This window comes from Bactrocera neohumeralis, unplaced genomic scaffold (genome assembly GCF_024586455.1).
Source record: "Bactrocera neohumeralis isolate Rockhampton unplaced genomic scaffold, APGP_CSIRO_Bneo_wtdbg2-racon-allhic-juicebox.fasta_v2 cluster11, whole genome shotgun sequence".
Lineage (NCBI taxonomy): Eukaryota > Metazoa > Arthropoda > Insecta > Diptera > Tephritidae > Bactrocera > Bactrocera neohumeralis.
In genome coordinates, this window is record NW_026089624.1 from 2,049,839 (window position 1) to 2,071,011 (window position 21,173).

The 21,173-nt window shown below is 38.3% G+C and overlaps 1 protein-coding gene, 1 long non-coding RNA gene, 1 other non-coding gene and 1 pseudogene across 6 annotated transcripts; 3 read left to right on the forward strand and 1 right to left on the reverse strand.

Annotated features, from left to right (window-relative positions):
* Positions 1–1,752: 1,752 nt before the first annotated feature.
* On the forward strand, positions 1,753–1,961 carry LOC126766342 (small nucleolar RNA U3). Its single transcript, XR_007668847.1, has one exon. It is a non-coding gene; the product is annotated as a small nucleolar RNA U3 (small nucleolar RNA).
* Positions 1,962–6,862: 4,901 nt separating this feature from the next.
* On the reverse strand, positions 6,863–8,829 carry LOC126765733 (uncharacterized). Of its 2 annotated transcripts, XM_050483472.1 has the most exons (7): positions 8,806–8,829; positions 8,042–8,111; positions 7,913–7,972; positions 7,800–7,847; positions 7,427–7,707; positions 7,209–7,356; positions 6,865–7,119 (listed from the first exon to the last, which is right to left on the reverse strand). In XM_050483472.1, the coding sequence occupies exons 1-7, from the start codon at positions 8,812–8,814 to the stop codon at positions 6,992–6,994; spliced, it is 744 nt and encodes a 247-aa protein (XP_050339429.1). In that variant the 5' UTR covers positions 8,815–8,829; the 3' UTR covers positions 6,865–6,991. The 2 variants fall into 2 exon arrangements, with proteins under 2 accessions (XP_050339428.1, XP_050339429.1); XM_050483471.1 differs by lacking the exon at positions 8,806–8,829 and having other exon boundaries at positions 6,863–7,119; positions 8,042–8,162.
* Positions 8,830–9,609: 780 nt separating this feature from the next.
* Positions 9,610–10,847, forward strand: LOC126765775 (uncharacterized). 3 transcript variants are annotated; one of them, XR_007668564.1, is made up of 4 exons: positions 9,610–10,007; positions 10,057–10,222; positions 10,291–10,408; positions 10,487–10,847. It is a non-coding gene; the product is annotated as an uncharacterized LOC126765775 (long non-coding RNA). The 3 variants fall into 3 exon arrangements; XR_007668565.1 differs by having other exon boundaries at positions 10,071–10,222; XR_007668563.1 differs by lacking the exon at positions 9,610–10,007 and having other exon boundaries at positions 10,015–10,222.
* Positions 10,848–12,846: 1,999 nt separating this feature from the next.
* Positions 12,847–13,049, forward strand: LOC126766345 (small nucleolar RNA U3; annotated as a pseudogene).
* The last annotated feature ends 8,124 nt before the right edge of the window (positions 13,050–21,173 follow it).

The window sequence follows — 21,173 nt, forward strand, 5'->3', positions numbered from 1 at the left end:
CTTAAGAAATGTGCCAAATATATATACCAACCCCTAACAAAACTATTTAACTCATCTCTTAAGCAAGGCTTATTTCCATCCATATGGAAAAAGTCATTTATAATTCCTTTGCATAAGAGTGGATTTAGGTCATCTATTGAAAACTATAGGGGAATAGCAAAGTTGTCTGCAATACCTAAACTTTTTGAAGCAATTATAACAGACGACATAACCTTCCGGATCTCTCCACTAATTTCTTGTTCTCAGCATGGTTTTCGTAAAGGGAAATCTACCACAACTAATTTGCTTGAATTTGTATCACATGTATCAACGGGCTTTAGGGAGAATAAGAATACTGATCTTATATATACAGATTTTAGTAAAGCTTTTGATAAAGTAAACCATTCAATTCTTTTGAATAAACTTGATCTTCTTGGTTTTCAACCAATATTTCTAAAATGGGTTGCTTCTTATCTTAGTAATAGAATTCAACAAGTCATATTTAAAGATACTTTTTCTGACATAATCAATGTTCCTTCAGGCGTTCCTCAAGGTAGCCATCTTGGTCCAATTCTGTTCTTGTTATTTATTAACGACATATCATCTGTTGTTAAGTTTTCAAAAGTTTTATTATATGCTGACGATGTAAAACTTTTTAAAACATATACTTCAAACAGCGAAAGATGTCAGTTGCAAACAGACTTAAACAACCTAGTTTCTTGTTGTGATAGAAATGACATGCCATTGAACCTTAAAAAATGTAAAACGATGTGCTTTTCACGTAGAGCTGTAGACCCTACCTCATACGCAATACAAAACTTTAGGTTGGAGCAAGTATGCAGTTTTGTTGATTTGGGAGTAACTATGGACCCCAAACTCAATTTTGATCTTCACGTATCTTCCACGGTTTTTAAAGCTAAAGGTGCTCTTAGTTTTGTTAAACGTTGGTCTAAAGAATTTAGAGATCCGCTTACCACAAAAATTCTTTTAACATCTCTGGTGAGGCCTATATTGGAGTATGCTTCTGTGGTTTGGAACCCTAGTTACCAAGTCCATTCGGATAAGTTAGAGTCCGTTCAAAAACATTTTTTACTTTTTGCCTTAAATCATATGCATTGGGATTCCAGTTTAAATCTTCCCCCTTACATTAACCGTTTAAAGCTTATAAATCTCCCGACACTCGCTAGTCGTAGGGAGATGCTTGGTATAATATTTCTTGTAAAACTCATGAATGGGTCAGTCTGTAGCCCATCTCTCTTCTCTGATATTAATTTTAACGTTCCCGCTCGCCCTGCCAGGCAGTTTAGACCCTTACTTTTAAAATCTTCTAGAACAAATTTGAGTTAAACGAACCATTCCGCCGTATATGTCATGATTTCAATTTTCATTCCAGCACATTTGATCTAACAGACTCACTCTTTACCATTAAAAAAACTATTTTATCTTCTCTTAACAAGTAACATTTAATAATTATAAGCTTTAATCCAATTCTTAATTTCGGCTGTTGAAATTTTTGTTTTTGTAGCTGAGCAGCTTAAAATCGCAACGCTTAAAACTCTCTTGCCTTTTATGACTCGGCTAATTCCGCTCGTTCGCGGATTGCGCCCCTCGCGTCGGTTGGGCGGGAGGAGGGTAATCGTTGGGTATTATTATTATTATTATTATTATTGAAGTTATACTGCTTTTTCTTTCCTTTGTCTTTCATTTCTGCGAATTCTCAACTATTTTATGTGCCCTTTTGTTGAAATACCCTGCGTTGGTCTTTGAAAAATTAAGACTATACTTCACTACAGAAATGATCCTGTGAAGTACGGTCTTCATTTACACTTTTTGGAAATCGACCCACGATGACGAAGTATTTTCGTTTTATCTGACAGCGTGAGGTTAAGAAGTTCATTTCTAATTTTGTCTTGTGGCATATTAGAAATGATGTTTCTTCGAAAATCATTTTCTTACAACGGATAAAACGACTTCTGAGTGGTGATTTTAATGAATGAATTCCTTTTGGTTGAAACGCTCTACGTTGGCCGTTGAAAAGTTAAGACTATACTTCTCAGGATCATTCATTCCTTTCATTTCTTCAAAGAAATTAATGACATTTAGAAATATGCATATTTGCATTATTTCGTTGTCATTTCCATATTCGTAGCAAAAGAATCTCTATGGCATAAGTAAAGTAATGGCCGCCGATTGTCACCCCTTGCCGCTGTAGCAGCTTCGCCTACAAAATGCGTAAATATGTATGTATGTATACGTATGATCGTGTATACATATCGACGCAGATTTTTGCGAGAAGCACCAGAAAGCTGTGCAATTTATGATTTTTAGCTTTTGTCATCGTCGCGAAAAGACGACTTGTTAACAAAGAGAGATGATTACGCTGCATATTCTCTTCCGCAACGAAGAGACAGAACTACTTTTCTTGTCAAAATTCCTTCATTTAGACTTTGCTTTATTCTTCATTTTATGTGCATAATAAATTTATAAAACGCGAATTTAAGTTTTCTAGTTGTCTTTCATACAAAATGATATGCATTTTTTTTTGGAATATCACTAAGAAGTATAACTTCATCCGCGCGTAGGGACTCCACGCACCTTTTTTTTCATCAATACAGTGTATCTTGGTTAAGAAATTTTCGCTCTCAACCATCCTATTAGCTTCATTTGTTTTTTGACAACATTTCTTTGTCTCAAGACCAAAATAAATACAAAGTCTAGTTCTTTTTAAACGAAAAATATTGGTGGAGGTTTCTAACCAGTTGCCAGAAATTATACGTCTCTTCTTTAGTATCTTGAGATTACTTCTTAAAATTGCGGTAATGAAAAAATTTATTTCTCGTGCTTAATTCTGCTGATAAATGGGTCTTTATTTTTTTTGGCTTTCACATACAATATTACAATAGGGCAACAATAGTGCAACAATAATTTTTTGGTGGTGGAGGTCATTTTTCGCTTTTCTTAAGCCAAAGAGGTTAACGAATGTTTAAGCAATTGTTCTTATGATAGAGTGTTCCCAGCAAAACTTGCGTGACCGAAACTCCAATACATTTACACAAATTTTACTTATCACTAACACTCCCTCACAAATCTTTGAAATGAGTAAGAAGTCAATCTATTGTGTCCTTTGTTTGTTTTATATTATAAGCTCTTCACTCAACAGATGTTAAGCAAAAATAAAACAAAAGAAACAAATACATTTTTTAGCTGTCACCGCTTATTGAAAACGATGGATGTGAAAGCGTACAGCATGATACCTTGAATTTGACGTTTGCTTGTTCGTTGTGACAAATTGAATTCGAAGAAAAACAAAATTCGGGTACAAACGCGTCGATAAATGAGAATTGTGCGGATTTGTGCTTGTGCATATTTATGCAAAATTACTTAAAATAAATACATATTTAAATTTATTTTAATTGTGTTTATTTAATATTTGTGAATATTTTTCTACAAGTGCCATAATATTTGGAAAAAGGGTGAGTGAAACAAATAATAATTCAATATGAAAAAAATACATTTAGTGCTTTTATGAGCCGGGAAAAAAGGCTTTTAATCTTAGTGCATCTAAATTTATGAAAATTTGTGAAAAAGATGTAAATTTCGATTGTGATCCTGATGTGGAAGAATGCCGTTCACTAAGCTCCCTTGATTTTTCTTCAAATTGCAGTGTTAGCAATGTTAGTGATAGGAATAATAGCGATAACGAAATTTTAAAAGTCATAGAAAATAATTCATTTAGTTTAGAATTAAAAGCTTGGGCTTTAAGAAATAGGGTATCCCATAATACAGTAACCGATCTTCTGCAAACGTTGCGAAAAATAGGTTGCACAGATTTACCTCTAACGGCAAAAAGTCTCCTAGGTACTAGCCGAAAAAAAGTAAATATTAAAACGATTCCAAGTGAAACTTTTTTTTTTTGTTTTTGTTTTTCAAAACAAATAAAACATTTGAGAACTGACCAATCCTTTAAAAATAGAAGTGACAGATCACATCATATTAATCCTTTTAAATTTAGAGAAAGCATTTTAGAGTCAGGAAATTTCAAAATGGTTTCCCAATTTCCTTTAGACCCAATGCACCTTGTAGATCTTGGTGTATGTAAAAAGTTGCTTTAATTGTTGATTAAAAAAGGCAATATTAACGTAAGCAAAGTTAACGAAAAAATAACATTTCTTTCCAATTTAGTTCCTTCAGAGTTCGGTCGAATATGTAGAAGTTTAGATGAAATCAGCAATTGGAAAGCGACAGAGTTTAGGCAGTTCTTATTGTATATAGGTATATTTGTCCTAAATGATTGCATTGGTGGTGACCATTACTACCATTTCCTTTTATTGCACGCAGGTATAAGGCTACTATCATGCAAGAAGTCTTATAGCACTGAAGCCAATGTTGCCCAACAAATCTTGGAAGAATTCGTTGATTTGTTTGGAAATATATACGGTGAACATTTAGTTAGTTACAATATACATGGTTTACTCCATTCAACTGACTGTGCCAAGCAATATGGTCCTCTAGATATTTTTTCCGCTTACAAGTTTGAAAATCACATGCAATATTTAAAAAAACTTATTAATAAGCCCAATAAAATCCTGCAGCAATTACATTTAAGGCTAGAAGAAAGAAATATTCCCGATTTTACTTACAATAAAATATCTAAAATTAATTCGTTTAATAAAGATTTTAAAAAAGAAAAAGACTCCTATTGTTTTAGTCAAAAATTAGGCCCCATAAAAGTTACAGGCATGGCAGAGGAATCTAGTATCGCAACTTTATCGGCACATTGTTTCTTGGGTGTTGAAAACTACTTTCAAGAACCATTGGAATCGTCATCTGGTTTAGGTATTTTGTTGGCAGATAAATTGGACCCACATTTGTTTAAAATAGAAAAAGACGATATAGTTTATAAATATTTTTCTATTCCACATGAAGGCAAGTTTCTTCTAATTCCGATTTTACATCATCTATTTCATGAATTAATCAAATTAGTACCACTGTAATTATTGTATCCCTGTGGTATTTTATTATATTATGTTAAGTTATTTAAAATGAATTTTGATGCTGCAAAATTTTTGTTTCTTAATCAGATGGATTCACCAGCGCTTTTTGATGACACCTATTTGGAGGAATGCCCAACAACTTCTTCGACTCCTGTAAAAGGTACATGTAAAATCGTCATTTTAGTTTTCAATTTATTTTTACGCATTTGTTATTGTAGAACAATTGACATTTAAACGGAAGAAATCCAACATTTCTGGTTGCCACAACGCAGAGGCAAGCTTCTCAAAACAACAAGGAAACAATTTGCCTGTGGATGGAAATTGTAATCCAATATATTGTCAAAATGCATTTCTTAAAAATTTTTACTTTATTATGTTTACACCTTTTTCAGATGTTTTTAATATGTTAAAAACTATTTCTAAACTAATTGGGTTTAGTAATTAGATGTCTATGGTAGGTCGGGAATGGTATTTTAAACTGATAGCTGTCTTCTTCTCCTAAAGAGATCCAAAGTTGATTTTTGAAGGCGTTTATGGGTCCTTCCACAGATGGGATTAGATTGTGAGATGAGCTTTCATCGGAGTGGGTAGCAACTGATAACGAATTTAATTCAAATGGTCTAGATAAAGTGTCTGCAATTTTCCAAGTTGAAAAGATTTAAAAATGTGTGTTGTGTAATTTTTATTTTTCCTCCAACTGAGTTGGCGAAAAAGGGGTTATCGTTTTCTTTTGCGTTTTCAACTAGACCGGATTGGATATAGTTTTTGTTAGATCCTGTATCCACCAATATGTTAAGTATTTCGCCGCTCTCCGTTTTGCATCGAAAATAGGGCAACGAAGAGCTATTCAGTCTAAAAAATGTACGTCCGTTAGGTGATATGATTCTTTGTCTACATTATTGCAAGCTGTTTCCTGACTGTAAGCTGTTTGTTGGGTGTTGTCGTATTGGTCATAATGTTGGTCTTCACGGTATGGATCGTAAGTTGTTTCGTCCGTGTCTATATGAAAGTTCCTTTGAGCTTTCGCTGGAGGGTGATTGATCATGGATGCATTCAATGGTCGTTTGCCAGTTTCTTGGGGCTTAGGGCAGTTCACATAATTTACCGCTCTTGTTCTGACGCTTTCATCCACGTCTATGGGTTGAGGAGGTTTAGGTGGCCTTGGGGGCGGATAGTTTGGTTGTGTACGCATATGTATGTTTGTATGCTTGTATAATAAGTATGTATGAATGTATGAACAAGTCAATGCGCGCACATGTAATAAGTATACCCTGCAAAAAATGCGACTAGTCCGGGATGTGTCCGGGATTAGTCGCAAAGGAACATGCGACTAATCCCACTTTACATCTCTTTGTATGGACTGAACTGTTCCCTTTTGTTCGAGCATGTCCTATGAAGAGACTAATTGTACCCATTTATACCCAAATGGGTATAAAAAGGGACTAGTCGCTTTGTAGGTCGCAATGGTAGCAGAATGAGACCAGTCGTTATAAAACCTCTAAAATCCCTTTAACAATCAAGATAAATTTTATCCGAAGCCTTCGTTTTAAAATATGTATTTTTATTTAATTGACTTTAAACACTTTAAATACAGCTTCTCTAACATAAATCTGACAAATCAAAATTTTTGCAAAACTCATGAAAGAAATTATCATCAAAATTTAAAAAAATGTATCTTAAAAAAATCGTTTACGCAGTTTTGTACTCCACTCAAAAAGTTCGCGTTGATTTCTTGCTTTCATATAACGCGTGAACAAAATTTATTCTTTAAGAAAAAAAAACGAAATAAAATGGGCTACAAACTTTTAGGAGAATATTTCTTGTGAGTTTTTAGCTGCGAAAATTTTAAAACGAGTTTTATAAATCACATTTTTTAAATAATTTTATAATAAAAATTAAAAAAGAAAAATTCAGTCCAGAAATAAGAAGTCAGAATTTAAAGTCTGAAATATTACAACTTTGTACTATTGCAGTTTTATATTAAAAAAAAAAAAAAAAACAATTGGAGGGGTAGTAGTTTAAGATGCAGAATTCTTCTTTTTTTGTCGATAAGCTTTCTTAAAGCATTTTGCTTTTTCGAAAGCAATGGCTTTGCGCAGCGCGTCCTCCGGCGACAATCCCTTAAATGGTAATTTGGCAATGGCTCCTAAATGAAAAGATTGAATGAAGATTTAATTTAACTTGAAATAAAAACATACATATGTGTAAAACAATGGTATGGAATATTTATCTTACCAGTCAATGAAGCATAAAAATTTGGGAAAGATTTTAAGCTTATCTTTCCATGTGAACCATCCACGTTTATTGACGCTATGACGTCCTTATTTAACAGCAGCCTTATATTTCTGAGATTGTTGCATAAAATAGCAGACATCGCAGATTCCTATAAAATATGTTTAAATAATATTTGTAAACTGAGCTATGATATAAATCTATATATCAAATTAACTTACATATACATCTCTGTTAGTAGGGGTAATTTTTTCCTCCAACTGATGCATTTCTGGGACGTCACTTATTGGGAAATATTTTGTGATGGGTGCATTTTTTGATTCTTGGCGAATCAATTGCTCAGTCGCCACCTTTTGGACCGCTATTGCATCCATTATAGCAGTATTCTGTGCTTCGACTATCAATTGCAGGTCGTCTAATTTTTTGGGAATATCCTGTAACTGCTTTTCAAACGTGTTGCAGTAGCTGCAGCAAACAACTTCAAACACGCCTTGGTTGGATTCTAAAACAATAAATTTAAATGCTCCAGAGTACAGATTATCGAATCATAGACGAACATACAAATTCAAATTTACTATTACTAAAAGAATTTACCATTGGTATATTTAGTGGCCGACGTTGAAACGCTGATCCCACGTGATTCTAAAAATTAAGGCATTTTAAGTGTAATAGTAGTTTTCTAAATACATTTTCGAAGATGTCTTCACCTATAGTGCATTCACTGGATACACTAATGTTTTGTCCAAGGTGGGCAGTGTCAATGCCATCTGTAAAGCAAAGTTTGTTTTAAGTTTTTATGAATTACGGATTATAATTGTTAAATGATGAATACCTACATCTTGCCTTTTTCATTGGAATTGCTGTGGTCGACGTTTTGGGATTTGGTGCTCCATATTTTTTGAAATGCTCAAGAAAAAAAGAAAAATTAGTAATTGTTTCCATAAAAACAAATGATAAAAAATAACTATTACAATAAACGAAGGTTACATGCAAGTATGTAATATTGGAATAAGAAGAACTTTCTCTAGAAGAGGGATACACATTAATTTATACTCTACATCATCCAGAGAAAACTCCTCTATATCAGATGACAGAATATGGTCCGCAGTACATATTCCCATAGTATACGAATCAATGGGCTCTGTGAAATATCTTTCTAAGTGTAAAAATCTCTTTCCTTTGATAACTTTGCTGTTAATGTCTTTAAATTCCTCAATTCTTATGTACTGAAATGGTTTTTTCCCCAATTTTATATAGCTGCGCCTTAATGCCAAAATTACAAAAAAGTCCCGGGCTCATATTTTGCACCATTAACTGCTTATTTCTTAATAATGCACTTTTAGGTACTTTAATATTTTCTGCTGCAAGAAGTGCAAGCAGTTCAGATTTGTGGCTTATTTTATTACGAATTGACCACATTTTCGCACTGAAATGGGACTTCCACTGAGCGACTTGGCACATATGGTAGAACCTCCTCTACATTTCCAGCAATCCTAGCAGTGGACACGGTCGACACAGCGTAATTTCTACCTAGTCTTAACTTTTCACGATTCTTTTTTCTTTCCCTACTTATTATTCTCCTTAGGTGACGCTTGCTTACCTTACTCATCTTGTACAAAAACTCCTTTTCTCACTTTGCTGCTATTCCTTTTTTCTTTTATTTGTTTTAATAATGTTGATTTAGCCAAACAGATTTTCAATTTTCACTTTTCGCACTTCTTACTTTTTAAAAATCATCTGTTGCAAAACTAGTGGCCGCACATTACCGATTATACGGGAAATATTATCGATAGTACTGCCTTGGAACTATCTCGATACATACATTTACCCTCATTTAAACTTTTGCGTAATTCGAGTCAAATTGCGCTAAAAAAAAAATTAAATAAATTAGTAAGTGTGTTTGGATAAAGAATGTGCATATATTTACTCACCGGGTCATTAGTTTTCGTTAACTCTTTTTCTCCTTAATACATTTATTACCTTCTGCAGATATTTTGTTCTTCCCATTATTAACAAATTACCACTGGCAATAGTAATATGCACGCAAATCACAGTTCTAACTTATTTCTTTTTATATTTTATTTTATTGTAGTTATAGGTGTTTTATGTTATTACGCGTAAAAATGTTGTCAAGCACTTTTTTAGTTTACTTTCGCAAAAATAGTCAATGTAATATAAATACAATGCTGGAAAACATGTACACCACAATGAAAAAATAGATATAAACAGTGCTTATCAATTTGTTTAGATAAATAATCTCTTGATGTCGATTCCTTTTGTCTGCTCGCAATACCTTTCGATATAATAATGGTATAATATCAGTAGATAATTATCGATATAGAGACGTCGATAGGTTTCGACTTCTAGTTCTGCAACTGTGAAAAGAGTGTTGTTAACTACGTAAGACATTTTCGAGCTTAGGTTGAAAAGGCTCACAATTTTCAAAATGAATTGGCTTGAGTGGTTTTAAATCCAAATCAATAATTGTTAAAAATGATAATATGCTTATAAAATACAAGCTTTGCTCAGATCTACAGCTTACTAAATATTTGCAGAAACAAAGGTCTATGCTTAGAGAATAATTGACAGCATGCCTAATATCCAGGCTTTTACTTAAAGCAGTATTGTATCTTCTTATTGAAGAAAAAGCTATTATAAATAATCATTTCTTTGAACCATAAGTGATACAAAAAGTACAAAGATTGAGATTTCGTGTATAGCAAAAATATTCTCTTGCATATTAATTGTTTCTAACATCAGGTTATTAATCATTATAACCTAAATTTCACTTCGAATCGAAATGTAGGTATTAAAATCAAATCTCCAAACGTCTTAAATATTTATCTTTTAGGTTATATCATTTAGCTCGACGATATTTAAGAAAAAGTACATCGATGAAATTTCCCCTTTGTTTGTAAGTAGCACAAAAAAAGGGAAATTTCCCTAACTTAACAACACTGTATTTAAATGTAAACAAAGTCGCAGAAGTGCAGATAAACAACCAAATGAAGCAATTGGTAAGTTTTTATTGAAATATAGTTGTGTAAATCTCACAATAAATTAATTATATTATGAATTATTGCAGCATGCAACTGTTTTGTTCTACGGCTAATCACATAAGCAACCAACAGATGTGATAGCCGGCGCAACAGTTGGTTATTTCATCAGAGTCTGGAACGTTCTGCAGGGGATTTGATAATAAGGTATGTTGGTTTTTTTAAGTAAGCATTTATTGGTGGATTATATTGTTGCTCTTGAATCTATTATCAATGCTTTTACAGATCCAGATTTTATTAAAAACCAAGTATCATCATGGAAGCCTACATTTGAATGCCGCTCTTAAGTCAAATACGTACATGATTGAAATATAAAATTCTGTTAGAAAAAGCTATTTTTCATAAAAATGTTTGGAAATTGTTAATGTTAATGTATACTAAAAGAAAGATAGTTTAATTATCTTTTAATCCATAATGAATTAAAAAAAAATTCATTTATTTTGTAAATGCTTCAAGGCTATATTTATTGTTTTATGCAAGTCAAAAGTACATGTCGAAATACAAAATGTTGTTAGCATGGGCTTTGTTTTATAAGCATGTTTAAAAATATACAATGTTAACGCATATGAAAATGGAGATAGTTCAATTATCTTTCGTTCTGATTACAATTTCTTATAAAAATTTTTCAGTTTGTAAAAAGTTTCAATGTTTTTGTACACCGCCTCTTGCTAGTGCAAAGACATGTACGAAATTCATTACTTATGGTTTTTTTTAAATGTAATAGGTTATGATAATTGAATGGAAGGAAATTCAGTAACTTTGCTTTGAAATTTATGAATGTATTTTTGCCAAAATTCTAACTTTTTTCCCAATAGTACCCGATAGGGATTAATTGAGACTAATTGATCTCCAATTATACCCGTTTGAGACTAGTTGCGACTAATTAATACTCAATTGTTCCACATCGAGACTAGTCCCGGAATACTCTCTTTAGAGATTAGTCGCACAATTTTTTGACTATTCAAATAAATATTTTCTTACTAATAGAAATTAAATTTATCACAGCAATATTATGTATATGTATATTATGTATATTGCTGTGATAATATACTGACTTAAGTATGGTTTGGTTATGCATGTACATAAGAAACATACGATGTTTCTAATAATTTTGTTTAAGTATAGAACAGTGGTGCGCACGCCTCAATACTACTACATTTTACGTTTGCGCTGTACAAACATTGCTATAGATTTTCGTACGTACCTAGCGTACGTGTTCAGCCGCTTTCGTGTGTGTGTGATGTTTTTCGCAGTAGCAGAATTATCAGTCAAACACGCGTGTTTGGATTTTTATTGCGTTCAGCGCCACTGGTATAGAAATATGCTTTTGTAGAACATTTGCTTTCGCAAACATACAGACAAATGTGCAAACGACATAATATATGTATGTATGATTGTTTCGCATTTAGCTTCTACGCCGGTCAAATTTCTATACAAAAATCGGCTGAAATGTGTGAGAAAATAAAAAATGGACAACTAGGGCAAATAGTTTTTAAAAAATTTATTGACAATTAAATATAAATGAAAATACATGTAAATTTACTTAAATTTATTGAAATTTCGTTTCGCATTTTCGGCACTTTCAAATTAATTAATATAAGTAATATTCACGACTTAACCCGCACACGTCTTATTCGCGCAAAATTTCCAACTTTATGAAAATTGGCGCAATTATTGACACTTCAATTTTATGTAAAGTTTAAAACATGTTTACATATGAGTATATAATATATTTGATTTTGGCGCAATTATTGACACTTGTCTTAATATACAAAATTGGGCCAAAAAGAAACAATGAAATACATAATTACTTTTGCATGTCAATATGGAAATGCCGACGGCAAAACGCAAAGGCATATATTGCACATATGTACATACATACATTCAAGCGGGTTCTTGGTTGAAAGCAAAAATTGAAGCATGAGAAATTAAAATGCCGACGGCAAAACGAAATTGCTTACATTCGTACATTGCGTATGAATCATGAAAATATCATCATAACGTTTAGGTAAATCTTTTGAAGTTATACTTCTTATACGAGTTCGGAAAAGGTTGCGATAGATTCAGGTTGCGCAACCTTGCTCAATATGAATCTACGCAACCTTGTATGCGAAGATATTCGAGCAGCAAGCGAAGCGGTGACAATCGGCGATCGTTTGTTCGTTTCTTTCGGCACAGCTCGGCTTTTCTACCAACAACACAATGTTGCCATGCTTATGCTGTTGTTGTTTTTGTCGAACAATGTTTCAATTTTTGGTTGGTGGCATATTCAATTAAAAATAAATTCTGTTGGGATTCGAACCTGCGTGCTCGTTTTAACTTTTCAAGCGCTTACCACCAACACCACCATTGACAATTGTATTGCGTTGTCCTAATTATGGTTTGGTTATGCATGAAAGAAATATACAATGGATCGCCGATTGTTACATCTTTCCATGCTGCTGCTGCGCATATGTATGTTTGTATGCTTGTGCATTATTGAAGTCATGCTGCTTTTTCTTTCGTTTGTCTTTCATTTCTGCGAACTCTCAACTATTTTATGTGACCTTTTGGTTGAAATACTCTGCGTTGGCCGTTGAAAAATTAAGGCTATACTTTACAGGATCATTTCTGTAGTTAGTCTTCATTTAAATTTTTTGGAAATCGACCCGCGATGACGAGGTATATCGTTTTATCTGACAGCGTGAGGTTTAAGAAGTTCATTTCTAATTTTGTCTTGTGGCATATTAGAAATGATGTTTCTTCGAAAATCGTTCGCTTACAACGGATAAAACGACTTCTGAGTGGCGATTTTAATGAATAAATTCCTTTTGGTGGAAGTACTCTGCGTTGGCCTTTGAAAAGTTAAGACTATAGATAGATAGATAGATAGATAAATTAATGAGGATTGCACCGCGACCTAGGGTCTATTGTGCCCTCTCCTGACTCACAGAGCCTCAGCTAGCCCCAGCAAATTGATGAACTCCAATATACTGCTAGGTGCTATTGAGGCGATGTGATCCCTATTTAGAAACATGGATCCTAGGGCCTTGGTCCTGCGCCTACAGATTGCCGTGTTCTGGAGTTTCGGGTTCCAAATCGCAGAACCGGCAATTTGCACAAGAAGCTAGGCCCATGTTGAATAAGTGCTTCTTCAGCTTGCAATGGCCGGTGTAGAAGGCGATCAGTAGCCTGATTTTATTTCTTGGGAGATTGATTATGCATTTAAACCTTTTGAGGTTATAACTCTTCATCAGCAACTTTGCGTGCCGCAAGGCTGAAAGGTGTTGCCAATGTATCTCCCTACCCACTGCTACATCATTGCGGACCTGTTCCTTTATGGTGTGGGGACCCACCGCTATGAAAGGTTCCGGTCCTACCATGCTGGTGGATGCTGCAGAGCGGGCAAGCTTATCGGCCAGTTCATTACCGGCGATGCCTCTGTGGCCTGGCACCCAAATAAGGTGCACCTGGTTGCATTCTGCAAGACTGTTGAGCCGGTCTATACACTCCTGCACCAATAGCGATTTTATCTCGTAAGACGAGATCGCCTTGAGGGCCGCTTGGCTGTCGCTAAGTATAGCTATACGTTCGTTGCGATAGCCGCGTTGGAGGTTCAACTCTACGCACCGACTTATAGCAAATACCTCCGCTTGGAATATGCTCGGAAACTTACCCATAGGTATGGAGAGTTTTGTGCGTGGTCCTGCGACCCCTGCGCCAATTCCCTCCGACGTTTTCGAGCCGTCGGTGTACCACCTGATCGAGCTATCCCTGAGTAGCAGCTCGAATGCGGAGTCGCTCCATTCGGCCTTGCTGCCGAGGGTGATCTTAAACTTCTTAGTGAAGTTCAGCTTTTTGTTAATGCCGTCCCTTGGAAGAGGAGCCAGTGGTATAATGCCACTTAGCTCTTCCATGCGTTGGGACGAGATTATTTTACCTATGCCAGTCCCCTCTGCTGTCATTTGAAGCAGAGTGTACTTGGCGACTTGACCAATTAGTAGGTGTAGCGGGGTGAGCTCCAGCAGGGCCTCAAGTGCAGCTGTCGGGCAGGTGCGCATAGCTCCTGTCATACAGACGCACGCAAGCCTTTGCAGTTTCGATAGTTTGAGTGCTACCGTCGTCTGCTCTGCTTTCGGTGCCCACACCACCGCCCCGTAGGTGACAATTGGTCGCACTATCATGGTGTACAACCATCTGATGATCCTTGGTTTGCACCCCCAGGATCTACCAGCCAGCCGATTGCACACCATCAATGCCTTAGTAGCTTTGACCATGGTCAGGTCAATGTGCTGCTTCCATCTTAACGTGGAATCCAGCGTGAGACCAATATATTTGACCATGTTTGTCATCTCTATCTCCCTGCCTCCGAGTGTTAAGTTTCTCAGGCCAGGCAGAGACCTGCGCCTCGTAAATGGGACGATGGTCGTTTTCAGGGGGTTGATGTTTAGTCCAAGACTGTTGCACCAACCCTTGGCTAGACTTAGTCCCCTTTGTACGATATCGCAGAGAGTACTCACACATTTGCCTCTAGCTATGATAACAATGTCGTCCGCATATCCTTCACAGCGGATTCCATTGTTTGTTAGCAGCACCAGTAGTTCGTCCACGACTAGGCTCCACAACAGGGGGGATAGAACTCCTCCCTGTGGGCAGCCCTTAGTAGTACCGAGACGGATAGTGGTGCCGCCTGATGTGGTTTCAGCTATTCTGGTGCGCAGTACAGCTTCTATCCACCTGCGCACTGTAGGTGCCACATTCCTTTTCTCCAGTGCCCTTGCCACGCTCCCGTGGGCCGCATTGTCACAGGCTCCTTCGATGTCTAGGAAGGTGCATAGCGTCCCCTCCCCCGTATCCAGCGAGCTCTGTATCTCCGAGGTTAGCTGGTACAGGGCGGTATTCGTCGACCTGCCCGCTCTGTACGCGTGCTGATTTGCATGCAGGGGTGCAGTTTCAAGTGCCTTCGATCTTATTTCCTGGTCTAGGATCTTTTCCATACTTTTCAGTAAGAAGAAATTAGACAAATCGGTCAAAGTTTAGCCAGCGAATAGTCTTTCCTTCCCACTTTCGGTATAAAGATCACTTTTGCTGTCCTCCAGGGTTCAGGGAGTACCGTAGCCCTCTCCTCCGCATTTGTCGTATAAGTGCCATCGTCTTTTTGAATCGCTAATTCTGTGTTCGTCTTCCTCTTGGCCAGAGCTTTGTGCAGTCTAGCTGCTTCTGGTACTGAGGAGACGTTCTCACAGAAATTCTGAAATTTTCTTGTTTTGCAGACCTAATCTCTTTATTATAAGCAGTTAGGCTGCTTTTGTAATCCTCCCAGTTCCCAGTACGCTTGGCTTTATTGAAAAGCTTACGTACATTCGATCGGAGATCCGAGAGTTTACTAGACCACCAGGGGCATTTACGCCCCTTGGTGATCGTCTTTAGGGGGCAGCTGCAGTGATACGCGTTTGTAATGGCCTGGTTCAGCGCAGATATCCTGCTCTCCAAACCCAGGGCTGATGTACCTCTGACCGACTTCCCCTCTCCTGACAGATTCCGTTCTAACGCATCCCGATAAACAGTCCAATTGGTGTTCTTTCTCATGACCTCCACCCCTAGCCCGAATCTCAAGATCCTGTGGTCTGACATTGAAGGTTCTGACGATACCCTCCACTGCGAGACCACCCCTGACATGAGCTCGTTGCTTAGGGTGATGTCCAGCACCTCCCTTCTATTGCTTGTGACAAATGTGGGTTCGCACCCAACATTTTCAATAATTAGATTATTGCTAATGATAAATTCTAGGAGAGACTCACCTCGTACATTGCAGTCCGTATTTCCCCATTCGGTGTGATGCGCATTCGCGTCACACCCCAGAACCAGGGGTAGCTTATACCTCCTGCAGTAGTCTACCAGGCCCTGCACCGCTTCCGGGGGCGCAGTAGGTGTGTCACCTGGTAGATAGGCCGTAGCCAAAACAAAGTCCGCTCCCTCCTCTTCTCTGACCTGCACCGCAACTAGGTCCTGTGTTAGGAATTCTGAAATACATAATACATCAATATTTCTCTTAGTTACTATGCAGGCTCGGGGTCTCTCACTAGAAAGATCCCAGATTACCTTATTGTTGTCCACATTGAGGCCTCTGACTTCGCCTCTGTGGACCCATGACTCCTGTATTAACAGGATGCCCAGGTTATCCGCCGAGAACCTGCTCGCGATTACAGCGGATGCTGACGCCGCGTGATGCAGGTTCACCTGGGCTACTCTTATGCCTTCGACCACTATAGGATCGGTTCGATGAGGAACTGGTCCTCATCTGCCCCGTCCCCCGCAGTACCTATGTCTTCGAGTCCCTCCAAGAGCTCCTGTGTAGAGGGTAGCTCCCCCTCTTCCGTGGTCGGCTTCACTGCTGGGACTTCCGCTGTGGTTTTCGCAGTTGCAACCTGCTCGACTGTCATGGTGCAGGGACGAGTAGATTCCTCGTCCACCTGCATCTTCTCGACTTCCTCTTCTGTAGTCTTCGGTTTGTAGGGCCTTATGACTACCTCACTATACCGATAGCCCAGGCGGAAGCCTTTGTAGGACTCGTCGTCCACGCACAGGTTTAACCTCCATCCGGCACCCTCCATTTTGCTGTCAACAACTCGCCAGGCCGAGGTATTGATCCCTCTGTTTTGATTCCTGAGGAGCCCCAGAGCAAATTCGAAGTGTTTCCCTTCGCATCTTGGGAGGAGTACCGTCATACTGTGCGTTAAGACTATACTTCTCAGGATCATTCATTCCTTTCATTTCTTCAAAGAAGTTAATGACCTTTAGAAATATGCATATTTGCATTATTTCGTTGTCATTTCCATATTCGTAGCAATAGAATTTCTATGGCATAAGTATAATGGCCGCCGATTGTCACCCCTTGCCGCTGTAGCAGTTTCTCCTACAAACATGCGTAAATATGTATGTATGTATACGTATGATCGTGAATACATATCGACGCAGATTTTTGCGAGAACCACCAGAAAGTTGTGCAATTTATGATTTTTAGCTTTTGCCATCGTCGCGGAAAGACGACTTGTTGGCAAAGAGAGATGATTACGCTGCATATTCTCTTCCGCAACGAAGAGACAGAACTACTTTTCTTGTCAAAATTCCTTCATTTAGACTTTGCTTTATTCTTCATTTTATGTGCATAATAAATTTATAAAATGCGAATTTAAGTTTTCTAGTTTTCTTTCACACAAAATGATATGCATTTCTTGGAATATCACTAAGAAGTATAACATCATCCGCGCGTAGGGACTCCACGCACCTTTTTTTTATTGCTGCTGTTGTTATTACTGCTGCTGTTATTGTTGCCACAGGTGGGCCAGGCGAGAGAACAAAATCTTTGTACCTATGTACTTATCGCTACAGAGTTAAAATAAAAGACCGAGCTTCTTTGCTGTACTTCAACTGAATGCTTTATTCACTTTTGTGTCTCGTTTACATTCTTATTTGATGTGCACGAAGGCACTTATGCAAGCATTTTTTATTTATATCCATATTAACATTATAAATGCGAAAGTAACTCTATCTGTCTGTTACTCTTTCACTCCTAAACGGCTGAACGGATTTTGATGAAATTTGGTACGGTGATAGATGATAACCTAGAAATGGTCATAGGCTATAAATAATCACGCCATCGTTCTTAGGGGGTAGGAAGTAGGCAGAAAACTGAATTGAGTTAGTGATTTTTTTATGGTTTTTGCAAGGAATTTTGCTCTATCATGCCTAAACAGCTGAACGGATTTTGATGAAATTTAGTTAGGAGATAGATAGTACTTAGTTACATTTTTATTATTAGGTAGTTAAGGCAGAGAACTTAAAACATGGAGAAGGTGCAGGTTCGATGTCGAACATTTTATAGGATTGTAGTACGGAATTCACCTCACAACCACAGAATTCACGATGTGAAATGTTAACATTTTTAACAGTTCTCTCACATACTCAAACAGAGAATATGAAGAAAAATAAATATATGTATGTATTTTCGGCATATACATAATGACATGGAATATATGTCCAAGCAGAGAATCTTCTTCTTCTTAATTGGCGTAGACACCGCTTACGCGATTATAGCCGAGTTAACAACAGCGCGCCAGTCGTTTCTTCTTTTCGCTACGTGGCGCTAATTGGATATTCCAAGCGAAGCCAGGTCCTTCTCCATTTGGTCCTTGGCCCAACGGAGTGGAGGTCTTCCTTTTCCTCTGCTTCCCCCGGCGGGAACTGCGTCGAATATTTTCAGAGCTGGAGTGTTTTCATCCATCCGGACAACATGACCTAGCCAGCGTAGCCGCTGTCTTTTAATTCGCTGAACTATGTCAATGTCGTCGTATATCTCGTACAGCTCATCGTTCCATCGAATGCGATATTCGCCGTGGACAATGGGCAAAGGACCATAAATCTTTCGCAGAATTTTTCTCTCGAAAACTCGTAACGTCGACTCATCGGTTGTTGTCATCGCCCAAGCCTCTGCACCATATAGTAGGACGGGAATTATGAGCGATTTATAGAGTTTAGCTTTTGTTCGTCGAGAGAGGACTTTACTTTTCAATTGCCTACTCAGTCCGAAGTACCACCTGTTGGCAAGAGCAATCCTGCGTTGGATTTCCAGGCTGACATTGTTGGTGGTGTTAATACTGGTTCCTAAATAGACGAAATTATCTACAACTTCAAAGTTATGACTGTCAACAGTGACGTGAGAGCCAAGTCGCGAGTGCGACGACTGTTTGTTTGATGACAGAAGATATTTCGTTTTGCCCTCAAGCCTCGGATGAGAGATCGTGGGTGTTGAGGCCGATGATATCAATATCATTGGCATACGCCAGCAGCTGTACACTCTTATAGAAGATGGTACCTTCTCTATTTAGTTCTGCAGCGCGAACTATTTTCTCCAGAAGCAGGTTGAAGAAGTCACACGATAGGGAGTTGCCTTGTCTGAAACCTCGTTTGACGGAGCTTTTGGTGTTACTCAACGTCAATTTACACAGCCGTATTAGTTTTGCGGGGTTGCCAAATTCAGATATCGCGGCATAAAGGCAGCTCCTTTTCGTGCTGTCGAAAGCAGCTTTGAAGTCGACGAAGAGGTGGTGTGTGTCGGTTCTTCTTTCACGGGTCTTTTCCAAGACTTGGCGCATGGTGAATATCTGGTCGGTTGTTGATTTTCCAGGACTGAAGCCACACTGATAAGGTCCAGTCAGTTTGTTGACGCTGGGCTTTAATCTTTCACACAATACGCTCGATAGAACCTTATATGCGATGTTGAGGAGGCTAATCCCACGGTAGTTGGCGCAGATTGTGGGGTCTCCTTTTTTATGGATTGGGCATAGCACACATAAATTCTAATCGTTGGGCATGCTTTCGTCCAACCATATTTTACAAAGAAGCTGATGCATGCTCCTTATCAGTTCTTCGCCGCCGTGTTTGAATAGCTCGGCCGGCAATCCGTCGGCCCCTGTCGCTTTGTTGTTCCTTAGGCGGGCAATTGCTATTTGAACTTCTTCATGGTCGGGTAATGGAACGTCTGCTCCAGCGTCATTGATTGGGGAATCGAGTTCGCCTTCTCCTGGCGTTATGCGTTCACTGTCATTCAGCAGGCTGGAGAAGACTTCCCTCTATAATTTAAGTATGCTTTGGGCATCGGTCACTAGATCACCTTTGGGGGTTCTACAAGAGTATGCTCCGGTCTTGAAACCATCTGTAAGCCGCCGCATTTTTTCGTAGAATTTTCGAGCATTACCTCTGTCGGCCAGCTTATCAAGCTCATCATATTTACGCATTTCGGCCTCTTTCTATTTTTGTCTGCAAATGCGTCTCGCTTCCCTCTTCAACTCTCGGTATCTATCCCTTCCCGCACGTGTTGTGGTCGATTGTAAAGTTGCGATGTAGGAAGTCTGTTTTCTCTCCGATGTGACACGGCGCTCCTCATCATTCCAGCTGTTCTTTTGAATTTTCCTAAAACCAATAGTTTCTGTTGCAGCTGTACGTAAGGAGTTTGAAATGCCGTCCCACAGTTCCATTATACCTAGTTTTTGACGAGTGATCTCAGAGAACAGGAGTGCAAGTCGAGTAGAAAACCGTTCGGCTATCTCTTGTAATTGCAGCTTCTCCACGTCGAACCTTCCTTGTGTTTGTTGACGTGTGTTTTTTGCTGCACAGAGGCGGGTGCGAATATTGGCTGCAAGAAGATAGTGGTTCGAGTCAATGTTAGGACCTCGGAGCGCACGCACATCAAAAACACTGGAGACGTGTCTTCCGTCTATCACAACATGATCGATCTGATTGGTAGTTTTTCGATCCGGAGACAGCCAGGTAGCTTGATGAATCTTTTTATGCTGGAATGTAGTACTACAGATAACCATATTCCGGGCCCCGCGAAGTCGATTAGCCTCAACCCATTTGGGGATGTTTCCTCGTGGAGGCTGGGTTTACCGACCGTAGTGCCAAATGTACCTTCTTTGCCCACCCTGGCGTTAAAATCGCCAAGCACGATTTTGACATCGTGGCGGGGCAGCTCTCATAAGCGCGCTCATAGAAGGCATCTTTGTGTCATATCGGCCTTCTCTTCCGTCGGGGCGTGGGCGCAAACCGGCGATATGTTGTAGAACCTCGCTTTGATGCGGATTGTGGCTAGACGTTCATTCACCGAAGTGAATGATAGTATTCGGCGACGGAGTCTCTCTCCTACCATTAATCCAACACCAAACTTTCGCTCCTTTATATGGCCACTCTAGTAAATGCCAGAAGGACATACTCGTCTCAGTCCTTGCCCCGTTCATCGCATTTCTTGAACGGTGGTGATGTTAGCCTTTATTTTCGCGAGGACATCAACCAGCTGGGAAACGGCACCTTCCCAATTAAGGGTCCGGACATTCCAGGTGCATGCCCTCAAATCGTAGTGCTTATTTCGTTTGCC

What these genes read in the sequence shown, in the direction of transcription:
- LOC126765733 (XM_050483471.1), bottom strand. Translation starts at nt 8,147, where the DNA reads ATGGAAACAATTACTAATTTTTCTTTTTTTCTTGAGCATTTCAAAAAA. An exon ending in ATCCAGTGAATGCACTATAG is followed by an intron (nt 7,848 to 7,912) that starts GTGAAGACATCT and finishes CTTAATTTTTAG; the next exon opens with AATCACGTGGGATCAGCGTT. An exon ending in TTTTTATGCTTCATTGACTG is followed by an intron (nt 7,120 to 7,208) that starts GTAAGATAAATA and finishes CTTTTCATTTAG; the next exon opens with GAGCCATTGCCAAATTACCA.